The sequence below is a fragment of the Mesoplodon bidens genome (genome assembly GCF_964165515.1).
Source record: "Mesoplodon bidens genome assembly, chromosome: 10".
NCBI classification, from domain to species: Eukaryota; Metazoa; Chordata; class Mammalia; order Artiodactyla; family Ziphiidae; genus Mesoplodon; species Mesoplodon bidens.
The window spans coordinates 63,140,913-63,163,638 of record NC_138172.1 but is presented as its reverse complement, the minus strand read 5'-3'; the positions used below and the strand labels follow the sequence as shown (position 1 = coordinate 63,163,638).

Sequence of the window (22,726 nt, the reverse complement as noted above, 5' to 3'; positions counted from 1 at the left end):
GAATCCATTATAGGGCCCTAAAAGAAAAGAGGCTGAAAGATCAGAAAACAATCAAAACTTTGCAAAAACATTCACAGAAGTAGTGAAAACCTGAGCATACACAGGTCAGCACCACATGGACAGACGGAGGGATGCTCAACCAAGCCTGACTTTAGAGAACATTTTGGGAGGCCCTGCTGCTTTGGAAGAAAAGCCTCTGAGGAAAGGAAGTAGGAAAGAAGGAAAATGTGGTACCACTCCTTGCATAAGAAGGAGGGAAAGTTTTCTGAAAAATCCCTGCTTGTAACAATTTCACAATTTCTCCAGATTCAGATGAAACAAAATATTTATTAGAAAAAAAGAGTGTGTAGATATGTATTTAATAATATTTTATTATTTATTATGTGAATTATACCATTAATTATACCAATATATCAATTATTGCTATGCTTATCACAAATATGTATATACATTTGACACATACATTTAAACTCATATACATTTATATTTAATAATATTACCATAAAAATCTCAAGGGAGGAGAGGAAGATATGGTACATATACAATGGAATACTACTTAGCCATAAAAAAGAATGAAATAATGCCATCTGCAGCAGCACTAGAGATGATCATACTAAGTGAAGTAAGAAAGAGAAAGACAGATATCATATGATATAACTTATATGTGGAATCTAAAATATGACACAAATGAACTTATCTATGAAACAGAAACAGACTCACAGACATAGAGAGCAGACTTGTGGTTGCCAAAGTGGGTGGGGCAGGAAGGCATTGGGAGTTTGGGATTAGCAGATGCAAACTATTATGCAGAGAATGGATAAACAACAAGGTCCTACTGTAGAGCATAGGGAACTATATTGAATACATTGTGATAAATCATAATGGAAAAGAATATGAGAAAGACTGTATGTATGTATATATATATATGTATGTGTGTGTGTATAACTGAGTCACTTTGCTGTACAGCAAAAATTAACACAACATTGTAAATCAACTATATTTCAATAAAATAAATTTTTTAACATCTTTATTGGAGTATAATTGCTTTACAATTGTGTGTTAGTTTCTTCTGTATAACAAAGTGAATCAGCTATACATATACATATATCCCCATATCTCCTCCCTCTTGTGTCTCCCTCCCACCCTCCCTATCCCACCCTTCTAGGTGCTCACAAAGCACCGAGCTGATCTCCCTGTGCTATGCGGCTGCTTCCCACTAGCTATCTATTTTACATTGGTAGGGTATATATGTCCATGCCACTCTCTCACTTCATCCCAGCTTACCCTTCCCCCTCCCCGTGTCCTCAAGTCCATTCTCTACGTCTGCGTCTTTAGCACAGGAATAAAATAATTTTTTTAAAAGAAAGAAAAAACTACTAACACAGTACAGAGGGGCTAATGAATAACACAAAGTAATGGAGAAGGATGAGACCCAGAGCACAGAGGAGGGCTGGACATTATACATGGACAGTTCATCCATATTAACAGAAGAGAGGGTAGAATATAGGTACACACACAGCAAAGAGGTTAAGTGGGTTGGGAAGAGGTTTAGGGAATTCCTGTCTGATTGCTTCATAAGGGGCACTTCAACACTGTGAGAAACAATAAGGGATAAGCTAAAGATATTTTTGGAAACATTTACAAATCGCCATCATCATCATCACTAACTTACCGTGTTTAATTTTGGCCAGGTACATGCATGATTTTATTTAGTCTTTACAGAAAGGCTATGAAGAAATACTTATAGTCCCACTTTCTAGATTTGGGAAACCAGGTTTAAAGAGATTAAGAAGTATGACTAGGAAGGTTAAGCAGTCTGAAATTGGGGAACAGCCTGGAACCTGTCACTGCATTAAGCCTCACCATCCTGCAAAACACACACACATAACCCCGTGTTTGGGTCATGGTGCTATCAGAAAGCTACATGGGTAGATTACTCTCCCTATTCGAGAAATAAGAGAAAGATGGCCACTTTCCTAAGTTAGTTCTATTTCTCCCTCTTTGTCATTACTGGCTTTGTTTTAATTTTTTAAACTTTTTTTTGTCTTCAGGAACTCTGCAAGAAATAAAGCCACTAGCATGTTAAATTTTTTACATATTATTCCCTAATAACACTTTTCAGCTTGGTCCTTTATTACTGTTCTCTCAACGTATATATTGGAGTTCCTTGATTATGACCAACTATGTAATAGATATCGCTATAACATCACTTCAGCTTTTGCCTTTCAAAGTGCAGATAATGGGGTTTATTCATGTAAGAAAGGCTCGCTCATTACATGATACTCTGTTCTGGATGCTGAGAGCAACGGGACAGTGAGATCTTGAAAGGACAATTCAAATGTTTAACACTCTAATGAAGAAACTAAACAAAATGTATAATTGGTTCTATAAGGATACCTTAGATAGAATTAATATATTTTATTTCTTAAACCCAGAGAAGCCAAGTGATGAGTTGGTACAAATCTGGCTAGATTAAAAAAATTATTAATACTTCCTGTGTCTCCAGAATTGCATTGCCATAGAAAGTTTCATACTCAGTTACAAAACCCATATAACCAATTAGAAATACTCAATTAGAAAACCCATAAAACCCATAAAAACCAACCCAGCTTAACGTAAGTTTTAACAAAGTATATTTCTCCACACGATTTAAATATATTAGGTTTCCTTAAAGCTGAGGAAGTTCTTTGAAGTACTTAAAGTATTTCTTAGAGTCCAAGGAATATCTTTAAAGCATGTTATAAAATGAGTTACCAATTGAAGACAATTTGGTGGATAAAGGGTCCTTTCAATTTTGTAAATTCAGGGGAAAAAAAACATGCAAAATCTATACACATTCTATTTTCTGATATGTGAGGAACAAAGGTTATAGTCAGCAAGAAAGTGCATATAATTTTAATTATCTTAAGTGGAAACTCCTATGGGAATTTCAGTGGAAATCCACAAAATGGAAATTATTCTGGGAAACTATCCTAATAGAGAACATTACCGTGTGGAACAATCCCCTAAAGACCATGGGTGATGTCTGGAAAAAATGCCCTGAGCGATCACAAGTCAAGGCCATCTCCAGGGTATGTTTTCAACCTTCCCATTTCTGAAAGTTAACAAATTGTATTCCAGAGGAACACCCAAGGAAACGCCTTTAACTAACTCACTAAATTATTGTAGCTCTAAATAAAGAAATCCCTGCAGCCAGAAGGAATGTAAGGAGGGAATTTAGAGGCAGCACATGGTGATTTTAGGCCCACAATGACCGTGCCAATCAGGGCTGACACCCAAACAACGAACTTCAGAAAACAACACTGAATGAAATCACTACTGGTCTGAAAATAAAGAACTTTACATAAACATACATCTTATTCATCTTATCATCTTTAATAGAATGTGTGGCTTTGTAAAAGTTACCCACTTCTATTTTAAACACAGTGCAATGACCCAAAACAATAGAGCAGTTACCTTAAGATGTGACTAATAGAAGTATTGTTCTTTTAAAAAATTTTTGTTTTATTGAAGTATAGTTGATTTACAATGTTGTGTTAGTTTCTGGTGTATGTCAAAGTGATTTTATATATATATATAATTCTTTTTCATATTCTTTTCAGTTTGGTCTATCACAGGATATTGAATATAGCTCCCTGTGCTATTCAGTAGGACCTTGTTGTTTATCCATCTTATATGTAATAGTTTGCATCTGCTAATCCCAAACTCCCAATCCATCCCTCTCTCCCTTGGCAACCACAAGTCTGTTCTCTATGTCTATGAGCCTGCTTCTATTTCATAGATTATTGCTCTTTACTTTTAAATAAGGTATTTTACTCCAATTCTTTTAAGATAAATGAATAAAAAACCTCCTTTTTATTTTGGGTCTCTAAAACCCAAGTCAACACAAAAACAAATAAATGTATTCATCCATCCATTCCTAAATACACTTATTCATACATGCATATTTTTATATATTCCCCACATCCCCAAATCAGGCTACTTGTGAGAATGTTAAAGAAACAGCAACAATCTTGTAAACTAGAATGTGGGTGAGGTGCCTGGCATGTGGTCTCCTAGGAACAGGTATCCACACTTTCATAGTGGAATCCCCCATTCCCCTAGAGGAGATCAGAGGTCTCTCATGATACCCCCAGAGCATACAAATATAAGACATCTCCATTCCTGTGGGCCTGGCCTGCTCTCCAGCACCTCTTAAGATGCACCTCCATCATTTTAAATAGGCAGAGATTGCCAGTGGCTAAAAAGATTCATAGAGGCCCAGGGCCACTGAGGAGACAAGAGGATTTTGTACCACTTCTTCCAGAGTTCTATCAATTATTGCTGTTGTTCTGACTTCCCTGGCTCTCCCCACATTATAGAGCTGTCCTGACCTATTCCATCTTCTCTGTTTCTTTTCCAGACACTAACCCTCTGTTTGCTCTAACATTTCTTGCCCATGACACATGCCAACCCACCCCATGTGACATTCCAACCACAACCTCACTCCTTGATAAGCAAAACAGAACAACAAAACAACAGGCATTTATTTAAGGAAAACCCTGTACCAGAGACCACACTAAGTATTTTTCATATATTATCGCATTTAATCCTTACAACAAATCTAAAAAGAAATCCCCACTGAGTCAATGTAGAAAATAAGATTCAAAGACATCAAGTCACGTGCCAAGATCAAACAGTTTGAAAGCAGCAGACCCATCATGAGATCTGCCAGGGGTCCATCCAGAGATCGTACTAGAGCAGCTACAATTTTCTGTAACCAGCATAAGCTACCATAAAAACATAAAATAGACGGAGTCCAGATCAGTGTTTCTCAAGTGTGAATGCTGTGCACACTATTTTTAAAAGGCAATCATTTTGCAAGTATTGGAGCTAGAAAATTAGTACAGGTTTTTATCAAGAGCAAACAGAAGGCCTTCAAAGAACGTAGAAATATGACTGTGCTTTAGGAATTAAGCTAACAAATCATCATGGGGATTCGAGCAAATTCCAATGGGCATCTTGGATGTGGACCAGGTACCTGGATGCAGGACTAGATCCCTGGGGAGGTACTAAAATATTGAACATATTTAAAGAACATAGCAAATCTCAAAGCTGTAAAAAAGGAAATCAGACAAATGTTGTGTACCCACAGAATCCTTACAAAAGAAAGAAGTCCAGAAAGGCTGAGATAGATTTCTGCTGTGGAGATGGACAAATGGCTGTCTGTGGCTAACACGGGAACACACTCTATTCACATAATGCTCTTCCCTCTAAGAAGGTAGGTCCCTACAGATCTTAATCACAGAGAAGGAATATCGTACCAGGACAATGCCAATACCTGTGCCATCTGACAGTGGTCATCTAATGATAGCACTTTGATCTAGTGATAAGAGCCTCCTGTGAGATTGATCAGCCAACGGCCACTGACACATTTCTGAGCTGACATCTTGGAATTCACCAAGACGAACACTATTGAATGGGAGTCATCACAGATTGCATCCTTTGTCTTTGAGTCACTAAAACAACTGAACACACATTTGCTTGTATGTATTTACCTTTTCTCCATCTCTCCCCAATTCTCCTTTATAACCTGGTAGTCCTCGTGCTCCCTAAATTAACCACAAAATAAAATTCTGTTAGTTATGTGTTTTGGTTCACTAGAAATGGTATTTCTAAAATATGTATATACAGATCACATACTTGTATTCCTGGGGATCCTGGAATACCTGGTGATCCTGACATTCCCTGATATCCCTGAAGAAGATGAAACAAGAACTCATTAATATTTCATCATATTTACACAGAGCAGCCCTCCATTTCAGAATTCATTCCTTCTCACATTTCTCACACCTTATGATTTCACTTCGTGATTGTTTAAGAAACCAAAATAACAAAGTGGCAAAATGCTTAATAAGGAATTCACATCCTTCAGTCTTTAGGAAAAAAGATCTGAAATATCTCTAGCTCAATAAAATTATCCAGAAATGCTTTGATTAAAAGGAAGGCTCTGGGAGGGAAATAGAGAGCCAATGTTCAGAGTTCCTGGAGAAATGTTCTGCACATTAGAAACATATTCAATGTATTCAAAAGAAAAACATCTAGGATTGGAGGATTAAACAAATGTAATACATTTTTAAATTACCTGATTATGGCCATCCGAGTTAACCTCTGGAATAAACTACACCTGGATGAATATTATTCTTCAAGGTAAGTCTATAACAGCCTTTGGTTTGCCCACTTTAGAAAGTTTACCCCCCGAACACGGCTGTGACATGTCCCCACACCTTCCAAGGCTGAGCCATCTGCTGAGGTCACTTTCATCTCCACTTCTTCCTACACATCCCTCCAGAATCTGGAGCTTTGGTAAAACAGCACAACTTTTTCAGACAGAGGCAAAGTATTCAATCTTCACTCAGAACACGGCAACTAAACTCCAAAACAAACTTGCAGTCCCTCAAAATTTATCTAGGCTTACCAGGGTCAATGTTGGGTTGACTTGGACCACTTGGCACCTGCAAACATTTACCTCTCTTATTCACATCCCATCTTCCTCGGATCTTACTGTTTGGGTACAGTATTCTGTTGTCAAGAGTTATTTACACAAATCTCATTAGTGTTTCCAATAACATCTTCATTCTTGAATCTAAAACCTTCATTTCCATGTGGCTATTCATGGGTGTCTGCATGGATCTTTGTATTCACCTACTCAATTGTCAGTACATTTTTAGCTGTAATTTCAGAAACATCAGAATTCCCTGCTTTTCCAGTCCCATTTTCAAATATTCCTCTTACTATTCTTTGCTAGCTGTAGTAACAATAATAGCAATACTAATGGTTGTCCCAGAAAGATCAGTCTTAGATTATTGTTTTTCTCCTTTTATATGCACTTGAAGTTCTCATTTTATAAAATGCTCTCAGCTACTCCCAGAATGAGGATGACTATATAATTTCCATAGCCAACCATCAGCCTTTCCCCATTCAGTTGTTCACAGAATTATGTTTTCTCCTGTATTCCTCAAACTCAAATATTTCTCGAGTCCATTGGCCCCATCCTTAAACATTTTACTTCACTGTGAACGAGTCTCATAACAAACCTCTTCATACTCCATACAAAACAACCTGCAATTTTCAAACTCATCATCTGCTCTCTGGGCTGGCACTGTCTCTGTGTCACTGGATTATGCTCCCTTGAGATTAGGGACCAGGTATCATTTATTTCTATATCTCTAGCATTGAACAGAGCATCTGCTACATATTTTGTTAATCAAACGTTGGAAGAATTCACTTCCAAGTTATCCATGCTGCACGCAAGTGTGAAAAAACTCTCTTTCCCCAAGGAACCACGTTTGCTTGAGCTGCTTCCAGTGGCAAATTGAAACTGTTAGTAATACTGCGTGGCTCACGTTCTCAAGATCAGTGAGGAGAAAGAAGAAAGTCAAGCTACACAGTTTGTTCAGCCTGGTATCTCTGCCAGTCTAGTTATCACTGAATCTCCTTCACTCTGGAATCAGATGGGTCTAGAATTGTATTTCAGCTGTCACTGCTAGCAGATGCCTACACAGAACCAGGTTACTTATAAATGCCACCTCCTAGGATGTTCTTTAGATCCTTCAAACCCCATGTGCACCCTCTGGATAGTCTGTCATACTTGAAACATGCTATTGTAACTGGAATAAATAATAGTAACAATGACTTATATAGTATTTATCATGTTCCAGACTATGTACTTCACATATGTTAATTCACTTAATCCTCATAGCCACCCTTTAACGTAGTTTCTACATTATCCCCATTTGCAGATGAGGAAACTGAGAACTTGCCAAAAGTTGCATAACTAGTAAGTTGATAGAGCAGGTGAAAATACATTCTTATCAGAAAATGCATCATGGCACATCCAATCTTAGGACTCTAGAACAATTCATCGGATTCAAGGGAGTCCATTTGCCAGACTGGTTTTAAATTGGTTAGAATTCTGAAGACCCAGAGGAAAGGAATGTTCATAAAATTCCTCAAAAGAAAGTTACTATGTATCAAAATGGTTGGTTATCAGCAAAGTTCACATTTAATCAATTATTTTCTTTCACATTTTTTTCCAAAAGTTAAGCCAAATGTCATATCTGCTTTATTACTTTTTTTCAGAAAGTTAATCTTTTGTAGAAGATCAAAAGTTGCCATGCCATCTCTCCCCTTCTAAGAAGAAATCAATGAACGTGTTGCATTTGTTAGAGAGGACACATCATATTTTAATGGAGTAAATCAATGCAGAGATGCCCCAAACAATGTTCCCAGCTCACCTCTGACTTAAAATATGACCTCAGGCAGACTCATCACATTCCCAAATGCTGGGAGGCAACACAGTGAAGTGGAAAGGCAATGAATTTTGAAATTGGAAAAGACCTGGGGCTGAATTTTTCCTCCTCCATTGACTTTCTGTGGGACTTGGGCTAAGTCATTTTGCCTAGCTAAGCCTCAGTTTCTCACCATAAACTAGGATAATAATACCCACTTTGCTTCTGAAAAGAAACAAATGGACTCACAGGTGAAGAACTCTGGCATAAGGAACTCAGTAAAGGTGAGCTTTTTTTTTTTTTTTTTACATCTTTATTGGAGTATAATTGCTTTACAGTGGTGTGTTAGTTTCTGCTTTATAACAAAGTGAATCAGTTATACATATACATATGTTCCCATATCTCTTCCCTCTTGCATCTCCCTCCCTCCCTCCCTCCCTCCCTATCCCACCCCTCTAGGTGGTCACAAAGCACCGAGCTGATCTCCCTGTGTTATGCAGCTGCTTCCCACTAGCTATCTATTTTATGTTTGGTAGTGTATATAAGTCCATGCCACTCTCTCACTTTGTCACAGCTTACTCTTTCCCCTCCCCATATCCTCAAGTCCATTCTCTAGTAGGTCTGTGTCTTTATTCCTGAGCTTCTTTCTTGTCTTCAGACTCAGTGACTATTGTGCAAAGCCATGAGAACACTTCTGCAGAATGTTCTTTCGTAGTCTTAATGGCCACCGTTAGAGTATGAAGAATGGCATGGCTGGGCATCACATCATGACAACCTTTCTTCAGAATGCATACACATCTAATGCTGAACATGCGAACAAGGTCTCTGTGTATTTTTTAATGGCCCTGTTTGCTTTGTCTTTAGAAGAACTGCAATACAGGAATGCTCAATGCTTCCCACACTATAAGAACCAGCTTGTTGTTGTTTTCTTAACGTACAATGAGATGCATTCTTGAAAACTTAGCTGTACCAAGATATTCAATGATTATTTTAGAAGCTAGAGGAAGCGTGATTAGCAACAATAAAGAAAAACCAAAACCACATTCAAGCTGGGAGATCCCAGGGCAAATCACCAGAAGAAACTGGATGAAATTCAGAACAACAAATTTTGGACTAAAAATCAGGAAAATAAAGGTTAATGGGGAGGAATATTACAACACAGAACACTTTCCAAGAGGAGCAAAAAATAAAACATTGGTTGACTCATAGCAGGGTACATTAAAACAAGAAAAATGCCCTGAAACAGGAAAAATGATAAGCTTTTTATATAGCTTAACTGAGTTTTTCTTTTTCTGAATATATGTGTCTGTCTTTTCTTGTAGAACTGTAACTTTCACATGATCATTGACTAACTAATTGGTCAATAACTAATTGTTCAACATTAATTTTGCCATTTCGAAATTATTAGCAGGCCCAGATACCCACCCTACCCCCAATTGCAAGATTTCTGAGAGTATGTAAGTCTTTTCCATGTTTACACAAAGTCTCTTTGTAAATGAGTCATTTTTAGGAAAAAAATATTCTCGCTGCCAAATTGTAGGGTTGAAGAATACAGAATCAATTTACTTTCTTCCATGATTCAGAGTTCCGATGCTCTAGGAAAGATGTATAGCTTTGAAAAGGAAATTAAGAAAATAAAATCATCAAACGTGCAAGGGTCACAATCTCTTCTGAACCCAGTTCTAACCATACCATAAAATATTCTGCCAATCTAAATGTACAGATTTGTTTCAGTAGTGAGGATAGAGTCATTGGTTTCCTTTAAATATTCTAAACTTAAAAACGAGAATGAAATCTAGAGAAATCTCTCTGGATGTCACTCTCCTTTTTAAAATATAAGAAGGTGATTTAAATTTTATACTATTACATAATTTTCTTCAATGTTTCCCAGAGTTCCAACAGAGTCTCTTATGTACCCAGCCAGGGTAATTAGGTAACCAAAATTAAGTGTATACTTTTAATGTGCACTGTGGATTCCTCTAGGCACTGGCAGAGTTTATAACTCTACACAACTAAATTCTAAGAATATTCATAAATCTGTCTTTCTAGGTATATCTACTATAGAAACTAGTTTGTTTGTCACCTAACCCAACTATGAGTCAAGGAGTTTATAGGCTTTAACTGATTGCTCAAATTACTTGAGTAATAGATCACATGAATATCTGTAAAATTTCACCTGCGCTGAGATCTAAGAAAGAACTGTGATGTCATAAGGGTCAAAGGGTAGCAGTCAGGGGAAGCTTCCGGAAGACACAGGCTCAAAGGAACAGTCAAGGAAGCACAGTGCAGCAGAGGGAGCCCTTCAACGTGTCCTGCGGTGTGACGGGATGAGACACATCCACGGAGAAGAAAGAAGAGGGAGAGCATGAAGAAGCAGCCTGCAAAACAGGACCAAAATGGGAGGACGGAGGCTATGCACACAGCATTGTGGGTCTGATGAAAGACTTTGATCTCTATCCAAGCCACTCAATCAGGGGCTCACACAGTCAGACTTGAGCTTTGCACATGAAAGGAAAACACTGCCTGCCTTTGACAAATAATCTCTGCAGATACGGTTCTGTTCTCAGATTCACAGATGCAATTAAACTTAGCTAAACTGCCTCATTCCCTGAGTGAGGTTACACTTAAAGTTATACTAAGCTTATTTCAAAAGGAGAATGCACAGCTTTTTAAGGTAACTGATACCTTCTTAGTAATTCTTATTTCCCACCCTAAATCTCTACAGTTATGCTTTACGTTCAAAGGACGATGACCAATAGCTAAACCTCATTCCCTCTCTTGCTGTCCTATCTTTTTTCATAGTACTTTCCACCATCTGATATTATTTACGTATTTATTATTTTATAATTATGAATTTATTACCTCTCTCTCCCCAGTGGAATGTGATATTCAAAACAGCAAGATATTTTTTCTGTTTTCTTCACTGCTATATTCCCTTAGCCTAGAAGAACACCCACCAAATATCTAGTATGTGAGTGGATGAATAAAAGAATAAATAAATAAGCAAATATATAAATATTGAGTCCAACCAGTCACCAGTACCTAGGGCTCTAAAAATAATAGTAGAAACAGCCCTGCATTCATATAGATTACAATCAAAAGAAGACACAATGTCGGCATGAATTGACCTTTAAAATCACAAGTGCTAGATGTGACACCAAACAATTCCTTGACTAATTTAATTAAATATACAGATAGCATTCATATACATGTAATGATTATGCACATATTATTATTGTTGTATATACTACCTATATAAAGTATAATGTAATCTATTTAAGAGACGCATGACATAAACATGGAAAGATCCATGTATGAGATGATCCATGTATGAGATTTACATAAGGGGTGTGTTGAAGAAAAATGAAGTAGCTAATCCACTAAGCTTTGTCTAGGAAAACTTTATAGAAGAGATGAGTTTTAAATAACGTTTTATTAGAGAAAAGGAAGATAAACTGCCCAAGCAGTGGATATTTCATTTGACACAAATGGTCCACATTTTTTTTTTTTTTTTTTTTTTTGTGGTACACGGGCCTCTCACTGTTGCGGCCTCTCCCGTTGCAGAGCACAGGCTCCAGACGCGCAGGCTCAGCGGCCATGGCTCATGGGCCCAGCCACTCCGTGGCATGTGGGATCTCCCCGGACCGGGGCATGAACCCGTGTCTCGTGCATCGGCAGGCGGACTCTCAACCACTGCGCCACCAGGGAAGCCCAATGGTCCACATTTTAATCTATCAGTGAGACATTCAAAAGGTGTGGGGTGGGGGGTTGTTTAATGGCAGCGGGAGACAGGGAGACCATAAGCATTTTTGGTAAGGAACCAAGACTGAAGGGAAGTGAGTTCAGGTGGAAACTGTTCTCTCTAGAAGGATATTTCATATACTAAATAATGAGGCCGCTTCCTGTTATTCTTTTTTCCAAGCTATATCATAGCCATTTCTTTGGCCTGTATCCTAATGTATCCCGTTTTCCAGGTCCTTCATCTTCATGGCCCTTGGACCCCAAACCCCCACAGCTCTTAAAAGACTGAGTCCACAGTGGTACCATATTCAGTTCAGAGTCGGAAAAGAGGAAAGCATAAAAATCTTGTCTGCTGGGTCCTATTGTTCTATTACAAATTATCCACCCCCCGTCAAACTTACTCTGCAAGCCTAGTTCTCCTCACCTTCCTCCTTCTCTCTACCACCATTCTGGAGGATTTTAGAATTTGAGAAGAGCATCTTTGCTGGGATAACACCTGAAGCTCAGTAACTGCCCCCCACCCCCCGCCGGCTGTCTTCTGAGTTTACTCTCTTCTTCTGAATGAATTCCAGATCCTACGTACTTCTAAAGTGTAATATCCCAAACCAAATCCAACACTCCAAAAGCAGGATTGTAGTCTTCCATAATACATACATCACATATTACTAATAAGACCAAAAATTGCATTAGCCTTTGAGGCCACACATTACATATGTTAATTCCTCTTTCGACAAGGTTAAATTTAAATACCGTCTCACAGGCAAATATTCTGGTTGAATTTCAGTTTGTTAGAATGGCCATTCTCCAAGTTGACCAGAGCTTTCTGGATCGTCATGTCATCCCAAATGCCAAAATAAATTCCCAAAATGAAATCAAGAATCAAAAATTCTTGAAAATCATATTAAATCAATGAACAAAGAGTATCGAATGCTCAAAAGAACACTGGAAGAAACAGCAAGAGAAAATATTTAATTGTGGGGAAATTTTACTTTTCTAAAAATTAAAACCAAATTTGTAAACCAAATAAAGAGAAGAACTATTGACAACATCTATAGCAAAGGATTCATTATCTTAATGTATAAGAAGTGCATTAATTGAGATGCAAAATACAAGAAAGGACAGTTCACAAAGAGAACTCCCTCTGAATGCCAGACTTCTATCCTCAATCACCCACTTACAATTTCTACTTGAACGTCTAACATAAAAATCTGATCTATCCAAAGGCAAACTCCTGACTCCCCTTCCCCGATTTTCTCTACCACATCTCATTGGAGTCACCCTTGACTGCTCTCTTGCAAACTCACATCTGATACATCAGTAAATCCTGGGGGCTCTAACTTCAAAATATCCCCAGAGTGTAGGCAATTCCCTTCCCCTCGCTCCTACCATCCTGACGCCAGTCGCCCTCATCTCATTCCTGGATTATTTCAAGAGCCTCCTGTCCTCATCTCCCTGTTTTTGCCCTCATCGCCCTAACATCTATTTTCAACTCAGAAGTCAGAGTCATTTCTTTTACAAATAAGTTATGTCACATCACAGCTTTATTCAAGACCCTCCCATGGCTCCTGAGTTCACTCCAATTGAAACCAAAGTCAAGTGGTCACAAGGGCCTGAAGGCTCTAGGAGGCCCCTCCTTCCTCCCACCTACCTTACACCTTCATCTCGAGTACCTGCCCCACCCCTCTATGTGCGGTGTGAGAAGCCCTGTAACTTTGAAATTCCCCACCTGTGCTGACTACCACTTCTTCAAGGTTTAATCCCCCAGAGAAAGTGGGCCCCTTCTGGTATCTCTGGACCATCCAGGGGCACTGCATCACTGAGGTTGACCTGTTGACCAATGCACTCTTGTCTATTGGAAGTAGTGTATGGTCAGGCTTCCTGGGTCAGTTCTTAAGGCCAATAAGGAAAATCATCTCCAAAATGCTAAAGCTTGGTCTAGTCCACCTTTCTCTCTTAGCAAATATGACTTTAATGAAATCTTAGAAAATCAGCATTGGAGAGAACCTTCTTATTTTCCAGATGAAAAAACTGAGGCCCATAAAAGCAAACCAACTTTCAAAAGCAAAGAAGAAGGCAAAACAGCCCCAGATCTCTCCAACAACTAGCTGGGGCTTTGGGTTCAGGGAAGTACTTTCCTTCATGAAGAGTAATTAATGACGACAGAAAAGAGATGGAAATGAGCACCATAAAAATACAAACTTCTACAAAATCATAAAATAGTCCTATTATGTTTCCATAAATGGCCTTCTTTAAAAAAAAAAAATCAGTGCTATAGCAGTGCAGTGCCTTTCATAGCTGTACTACTCTGAAGTACCTAACAGGATATATAAACATTTCCTCTGCCTCTGTTTTGATAATGATAAAATAGTAAAATAGTAATATGCTCAGACACTGTGATGAGAGAAGTTATTTAACTGATAGAGAAATTAGAAAGCAGTGGAAGGATTTGAAAATAGTTCTTTAATTTTGGTTGAAGGCATTTTCCTTATGAAAATTACTATTTCTCCAGAGTGGAATAATTTCCTATTTAAAGCTTCAGTTGACTTGGCTTGGTTATGTGAAAAAGATTCAAATTACTGATTGAGGGGGGTTGCACAGAGCCAAATCCAAACAAAGCAGAATTCCCTTAGAATTGTTCCATCCAAGTTTCCTTGGCCAGATGGCTTCAATCACCAGCCAGAGGCCCCACCCACACTGCCCCACTCCCGCTGCGCTGGCCCTGGACACACACTAATGACCCTCAGCTGTTCTGGCTCCCAGGCTCACTTTCTCTTCCTGCCTGGTCACCTAACCTCTTATCTCCAAAGACAAGGGAAAAAGGAGATATTTAAGAAAAAAGTCATCCCTTTAGGTAAACAGGATCAGGGTAGTGTATCAGTTTCCCACTGCTGATGTAACAAATTACCCTAAACAGAGTGGCTTAACACAGCCCATACTTATGTTTCCGGAGGTCAGAAGTTCATAATGGGTCTTAGGGAGCTAAATTCTTGGTGTCACTGGGAGGTTGAATTCCTTCCAGAGGCTCCAGGGGAGAATCTGTCCCTTCCCTTTCCCAGCTTCTAGAAGCTGCCTGCATTCCTTGGTTCACAGCTGCTTCCTTCTGATTTCTGCTTCCATCACCCACTACATCTCCTTCTCTGACTGATACTCCTGCCTCCCTCTTATAAGAACCCTTGTGATGACACTGGGCCACTCAGATTAACCAAGAAAATGTCTTCATCTCAAAGTCCCTTTTGCCATGTAAGGTACCATACATATTCACAGGGCTTGGAGTTAGGATGTGGACATGATTCTGTCTACTACAGTAGATTTCTTCTTTCTCTAACATCAGATATTACCTAATAGCATCTAACATCTAATGTCAGATACTACAGAGCTATATCTATACATACACACACACAAAAACACAAATATACATGTACTGAATGAGGTGAGCCAATAAGCCTACTATAGCTTAAATGAGAGTCACAGAGTATAATATTCATGATTATTGTATCAAGCTAATTATAACTAATTTCCAGTACTTCACTCGTGGCAAAAAGGGCAAACTAGAGCTGATAGCCTGTGGAAGGCACTCACCTCTCAATATTGCCTAGGACTTTGCACCACTAGAAAGACAAAAGCCTAAATAATTTGGCAGTGCTGTCAGGGGAGCTCCGTGTCATCACAAAAGGCCAGCAGGTGACAAGTCGACATGTGAAGTGTCTCTGCTTTGGAGTTGAGACAGCACTGCAGCTGCCAGCAACAGAGAGAGCATGTCCCATGGAAGGGGTCTCCAGGCAGAGGGCTCATCTTCATAAAACCCATCCCCCTCAGTATGATCAGGGTAGAACTCCCCCAGGCCCTCGGGCAGTATCTTCAGCGGGATGAAGGGGTTGCAGTGAGGGAATTCACCAAGCTCACATGACACCTGCAGTTATCGCAAGAAAGGGATGGGTTATAAGAGAAACGACAAGGCAAGGGTTGGCACATAATGGGAGTTGAGGATAAAGGCAAAAGGGGGAGATGCTAGGTTTGGAATCTATTCATTTCATTCAACTCAAATAGAATCAGTCTGACGATAAACTTCTTATCCTTGCACCTAGCAATTTCTGTACTTTTTGGCTTGGCCCTCTAACTCCCATTTGAAGCTTTAACTGCCTAGACTCTTAACCAGGCCACACTTTTCCCCTTGTGACTGGAACCAATGCCCTCTTACCTACCCAAGGATTTTCTTCCTGTAACTATCCCTTATCTCCCAAATCACCCAATTTTCCCCTTCTTCCTCATGTTCATCATCATAAAAACATGTTCTAACATCTCCTATTGTTTCAAAAACCCCTTTATCCCATATCCTCCCCATGCTACTGCTCCAGTTCTCTGTTCCCCATTACACCCCTCAGAAGTATCTATGTTCACTATTACCATTTTATCTCCCACTGACTCTCTTGAACCCATTGTTTAAACCTGCTTTTCCCTGAAACCCCATTTATCAAGGTCCCTAATGACCTCTATCAAGCAAATCCAATGGTCTAGACACAGAGCTCATTTTTATCAACCTCATGGCAGCAGTGACACAATGAATGGCTCCCTTCTTCAAATGTGTTCTGCACTTGGCTTCTGGGATTCCACACCCTTCCTGTGGTCCTCCTACTTCACTGACTATTCTTTCCCAATTTCCTCAGCTGGATCCTCCTCCTATTTTTCTCTGTAACAGAGCCCTAAGCTCAGCTCCCTGCCCCCTTCTCTTCTCCCGTTGTCTGTACTTACTCCCTGAATGATCTCATCGGCTCTGGCAGGCTTAGATACATCCACATGCTACAGAGTCCTAACTGTGTGTTTTCATTCTCCAATACATTCCTGACTCAAGATTCCTGTTTCTAATATCCTAGGAGACACCTTCAGTAGGTCTACAAATGCATTCTCGATGTCTCCCCCAAAAACTTACATCTCTGTCACTGTCACCCAGCTCAGGAAATGGCACCACAATTCACCCAGCTGCCCAAGCTAAGATTCTCTGGGGCTTCCTTGGCACTTTCTCTCATGCCCTCACATCTAACTTGGCAGTGATTCTTCTCAGCTTCACATTAAAAAATACTCCAGACTGACCACTTCTTCCCTCTCCCAGCACATCGCCCTAATCCAGGCCACTCTTACTTCTCACTCAGAATGTTGAAATAACCTCCTGCATGGCCTCCTGTCCCCACTCTTGCCCCATGTGAATGAAAAATGCCACCTGCCATGTCAGTAAACAAAGGATATTGCAGCCATCAAGCCGTCACATTACAGCCACCCAGACTGTAATCCCTGAAGCAACTCAGGATGGAAACAGGATGCCCACCATCAAGCCCTCAGCCACTGCAGCCGCCCCCAATGATGTACCCTGAGGGGGACTCAGGATGAGAAAACACAGGACACTGGCCCCAGATAGCTGAGGTGCATATCAAAGGAATGATTTCAATGAGCCTGGACTCTTACATCTTCCCATACATAGAAAAGCACTAAATCCCTTAACTTGAGATGTCTGGTTTTCTTTAATGAACCATAATCTTTTGATGTTTGGACTCCCTGACCTTTGTTGCAAAAACCCCTCTATATCCTGGCCCCTCCCTCACCTCTTCCGAGCAGTCCCTTAGAGCTCTCTGAGAGGCTGCCTTCCAGGCTTGAAGTCCTCAGAAAGTCCGCCGAATAAAACATAATTCTCAACTTTTAGGTTGTGCATTTTTTCAGTTGACACATATAATCTGCTGTTCACAGAATATTCATATTTATCTTTCTAAATAGTAAGTCAGACCACATCACTTCCTTTCTGCAGGCCCCCTTATGGATCCATCACACTTGGAGTGAATCCACTGAGTCGGCTCAACAGCACCACCCCCATCTCCTGGCAGCGCTTCAGCTCCAAGCTGGCCACCACTTTGTCACCCCTTCAGACTCCTTTCTTTGACATCTCTCTCAGAGAGGCTCACCTGTATATTTAACCCCTTTCTCATGCAACATGGGTGTGAAAGGTGCCAGCACACTGCCACTTCGAAAGTTGGCTGCATTTTTTGTATTAAATTTGTCAGCACACCTCTCTCAGGGACTGAACAAGCTCCCTCTATCCTGATGGTTGGGGTGTTGGTGGTTTAACATGAGGCCTGTGGTTCTTTCGTGCCTTGAAAATTATTGACACACAGTATAAACCTTCCCATGCTTCATGGAAAGAGTTAACATCTTGTGATAAAGTCTCCCAGGAGATACCTTATTTTGGCGACAACTGTTTAACATTCAAAAGCTATTACCTCATGTTTATTTACTGTGATTAACATGATGACTTAGCAGTAAAAATCTGCCTAAGTTGCTTTAAAGTGGTTTTGCTTTGTTTCCTTAATTCATAAATATCCCTAAAATTCTCTTGAACCTTAGAGGATATTTGTGTAAGTCAGATTATAAGTATACTCCAGTGCATATATTCTGAGGAAAATAACATCACCTTTAGAAAGATTTTTAACTTGAAAACTTTAAGACATGAAGGGAAAAAAGTAAAAGGATTTCTGAGCCCGTATATTCATTGATATTGAGAACTCACTCGGCAATATTTTAATGTAGCAAAGATGTATGCAGTTGTGAAGATACCTAAAAGGAGACTAGAACACTAATTCTATTGACCAAGCTAGGCTAACGTGGCCCTCAGCTTGACTAAACTTTAGCTGCCTTCCTCCCAAGTCTACACCCCTGATCTCCCTTTTCCTACAGCATTTACTTTAGAAAACTGAAAATCAACCATAAATTCTTTATCTGCCCCTTTGAGATGTAAATCTTTTAAAAAGCTTCTTGCCAGTTTTACAACCCAGGTCTCTCTCCAGGACCTGAGAGCCATCTCATTGAAATGGAACCATTAAGGAAACAGCACCCCAACACCCATTAAGGAAACAGAGGAGATGACCCTAAATTGGACAGGTGCCAAGTAGCAAACACAGATGGCCTAACCTTGAGGAAGACCTTTGCCATGCTCAGGAATAACTCCACTTGCTCATCCCATTGATCAATCTCCCCTCAAAGTCCTCCAGTACTTTTCTCCTAGCTCACCCAGCCCTCAGGAGCCCTCCCTCCCCCTGTTTCAGCTGCGTGGAGTTGAGCCTCTCTCCCCTATTACAATAGTCTTGACTAAAGTCTTCCCTGCCTGTTTAATTTCACCCAGTGCAATGTTACATTGACCCTATAATCCCAGTACTGGAGATGACTAAGCTTTCAGTACTCACAGGCTTACCATCTTGACCAGGTTGTCCAGGGTATCCAGGGTTCCCAGGCTGTCCAGGGTCACCCTAGAGAGGAAAACAAAGTTCTCAGTCCAACACAACCAACCACACTGATTCAGCCAGAGGCCATCAAGGTTCAAAGCCAATTCCATTATTTGCAGCTTTTTGTATATTGAAAAACAAGCAAACAAAAAATAAACAAACAAATATGGAAATCCCAAAATAGGGTTAGAAAAATGGTATCATATCTACCTTAAAAATTAAAGGCATTTTATTTTGTAAAACTTTCAGGGATTTAATTCTGTGAGCACAACAGGTATAACAAGGAAAGTACTTTTTGCTGATGTAAAACATCAGTATTTATAACAAGAGACATTTTTAGAATTCTGAACAAACTGTGCAATGTCAGAACAACTATGGTTTCAACGACAGTAGTATTTCACTCAGAAATCTATAGATTTAATTCTATTCTAGATGTTACACTACAGATATCCATGACCTATGATATAATAATTCAATTGATAATTATTTTTAATATGATATTGCTTTCAGGTGGAATCTAAAATATGACACCAGTGAACTTATCTATGAAACAGGAACAGACTCACAGATATAGATATAGGACAGACTTGTGGTTGCCAAGGGGAAGGGGGGTGGGGGAGGGATGGGTTGGGAGTTTGGAATTAGCAGATGCAAACTATTAGATATAGAATGGATAAATGACAAGGTCTTACTATATAGCACAGGGAACTATATTCAATATCCTGTGATAAACCATAATGGAAAAGATTATGAATAAGAATGTGTATATATATGTGTGAGTGTGTGTGTGTGTGTATATATATATATATATATATATATATATATGTTTCATTGAATCAGTTTGCTGTACAGCAGTAATTAACACAAAATTATAAATCAGCTATACTTCAATAAAAAACAAGAATAATTTCTACCTTAAAAAAAAGTATTTTTAAAAAAAACAGCCCATAGGCTATGTGATCTTCCATGTGGGACTCAAGTTTACAGCTGCACAACAGTTATTTCTTTCATTCCAGTCAGTGTGTCTCTGCCTATATTTATAATCTCATTTTAACATAATGATAAACTTCTAGATTTGAATATTTTCGTGAAAGTGAGGCCCAAGCCAAAGAACTCTGTACAACCCCCAGAGTCCCTGAGTACATTTCACACCTAAAAAAGGACCTTTGTCCTCACAAACCAGAGACCTTCAAGGAACATTATTCCATACAGCCTGGCAACGAGCCCAGGCCCAATGGTCAGTACTGACCAGTCAGATGGTCACCACCATGAAAAAAGGCAATGAAAGCAACATTTTTGGTGAAGTGAGGGTGTTTTATAATTTAATTCTAAGAAATACTTCAAAAAAATAATATGAGGGAATTCCCTGGTGGCCCAGTGGTTAGGATACTGTGCTTTCACTGCCGAGGGTACAGGTTCAATCCCTGGTCGGGGAACTAAGATCCCACAAGCTGTGGGGTGTAGCAAAAAAATAATAATAATGGTAGTAGTAGTAATAATAATAATATCATATCCACGTATTATGGAGTCCATGAGGTCCACATGCAGTATCTCCCCTAAAATCATCACGTCTCAGTCGTCAGTATTGGTAAACTACTACAGACAGACAACTGATTTCAATTCAACAGTGCTTCATATCTACATCAAGAAATCATTCACACATACCACAGTGATTATACATTAACTAAACACCAGTGCTAAGGGTACTTGCACAGAGCCAAATATGCTGATCTGAAATTCTACTTCAGGCTACTGGTGAGGGACGTTTGTTCCTGAAACATAACAGGAAAAATGGAAAGAACTGTGTGAACTCTACCAAGGAACCAATGAAGAAAGGATGGGTTTTTCACCTACGATTGCCCAAGAGGTTTAGCTTGTGGAAAGGCTGAGAAGAAGGGAAATGCCATTTTTAAAAGAGATCGAAAAAGAGTAGCTGTAAATCCAGGGAGAAAAATAACACAGGAACATGTAATTTCTTGCTGAAGAGGTACAATTTGTAATTCTAATCCAGTGTCAGCTGGACATTAAGGGAGCAGCATTCCTGTTCTCTAGGGTGTTAGATGTCTTTCTTCTTATTTTGAGAGGTTCCACACTAATCTCTGGCTTCCCTGCCATGTTTCTTTAACCATGTTCAGATTGGTCTCACTGCCTTTCAACAGATTCGATCTTTTTTTTTATCTCCTGGGAAGACTCTTCCTTTTCCATTTGAGTTAATATAACAAAATTTCCAATCACTGCACCTTCCTTGTTACTGCATTTTCTCCTGATGTCTTTTTCTACTGAAATGCTACAGCAGCTCCCATATCACTGATCATTTATTCATAACAAGAGTTTTCTCAAAGTTTTCCCTTGATGGGTCTTCATTTATCATTTGGATTGAGACTCCTTGAAAACATGGTCAATATTTTCTCCTTTTTTGGACAATGCTGGGTACCAAGTAGAAGTTCAATAACTATTTGCTGACTATTTCCAATCAGATCCAATCTCCTGTTAATGACCTCTTTACTTGCAGAATATTAATTATCAGCAAAATCTAGGACATCAAAAGGATCTGAGAGGCTTTAACTTCTACAATGATGAGGCTGAAATAAAACTTTGGCATGAGAAGAAAAGGGATTTGTGTTTTTATGTTGCATAAAAGTACAAAATATACTTAACAATAATATTTTAAATGAATCAAAACTAAGTTACCAAGGGAAAAAAATCACCCACAAGATAAATCCAATGTGACTTCTTAAGGCACAGGTCAACAGCCCCAAGAGGGAAAATAATCTCTTTTGCAGGTTCTATTATTTCTAGTAGGTTTTACTGGTTATTTTGACTGTTGTCCTACTGGTTTATTTGCAAAAACTCGGGTAGGTTTGCCGTTGTTTCCATAAAATTGGAAGAATAAAGTAAAACCCGAACTGATTTTCGAAGAAAAGGCCAATTAGAATAAAAATTCAATTTTATTACTGTAATAAAATCTGACACCTAACCTTTACTGACTGTTTATTATATGCTAAGCACTGCTGTAAGAGATTTACATGTATTAAATTACTTAATCCTCACAATAACCCCACGAAGCAGGTAATTTTACTGTTCCCATTTTACATATAAGAAAACTGAGACCCAGGAAGGTTAGGTAACTTGCCCAAGGTCACAAAGCAGCAGAGAGATGGGAACTCAGCCAATTCAGCTCCAGACTCCATGCTCCTAAACACTGCTCTCTTTGCCCACATCAAAATGCATACACTGATCAGAACCCAACCCAGGGAGAGCTAGCAAATTTAACATGGAAAAAATTTTCCAAATACATCAAATTAGACATATGACCTATATTTATATAACTGTGACTAAATTCTCAATCTGCTTTCTTCTAATTTAGTTGAAACATTTGCAATTCTAAAAAATAAGTATTCAGCTGAAAAGCAATTCTTACTTATGATGAACTGATTTTGTGCCACAGGATTT

General features: G+C 39.1%; 1 protein-coding gene across 2 annotated transcripts in view; it reads right to left on the bottom strand.

Moving 5' to 3' along the window:
- Positions 1 to 22,726, bottom strand: part of COL21A1 (collagen type XXI alpha 1 chain) — a 189,890-nt gene that overhangs the window by 77,047 nt on the left and 90,117 nt on the right. The window contains exons 10-12 of one of the 2 annotated variants that reach the window (XM_081245126.1): positions 19,235 to 19,297; positions 5,683 to 5,736; positions 5,538 to 5,591 (exon numbers count right to left, since the gene is read on the bottom strand). In XM_081245126.1, coding sequence (XP_081101252.1) covers positions 5,538 to 5,591; positions 5,683 to 5,736; positions 19,235 to 19,297 — 171 coding nt within the window. The remainder of the gene's footprint in view (positions 1 to 5,537; positions 5,592 to 5,682; positions 5,737 to 19,234; positions 19,298 to 22,726) is intronic. The other variant, XM_081245127.1, reaches the window with a different exon arrangement.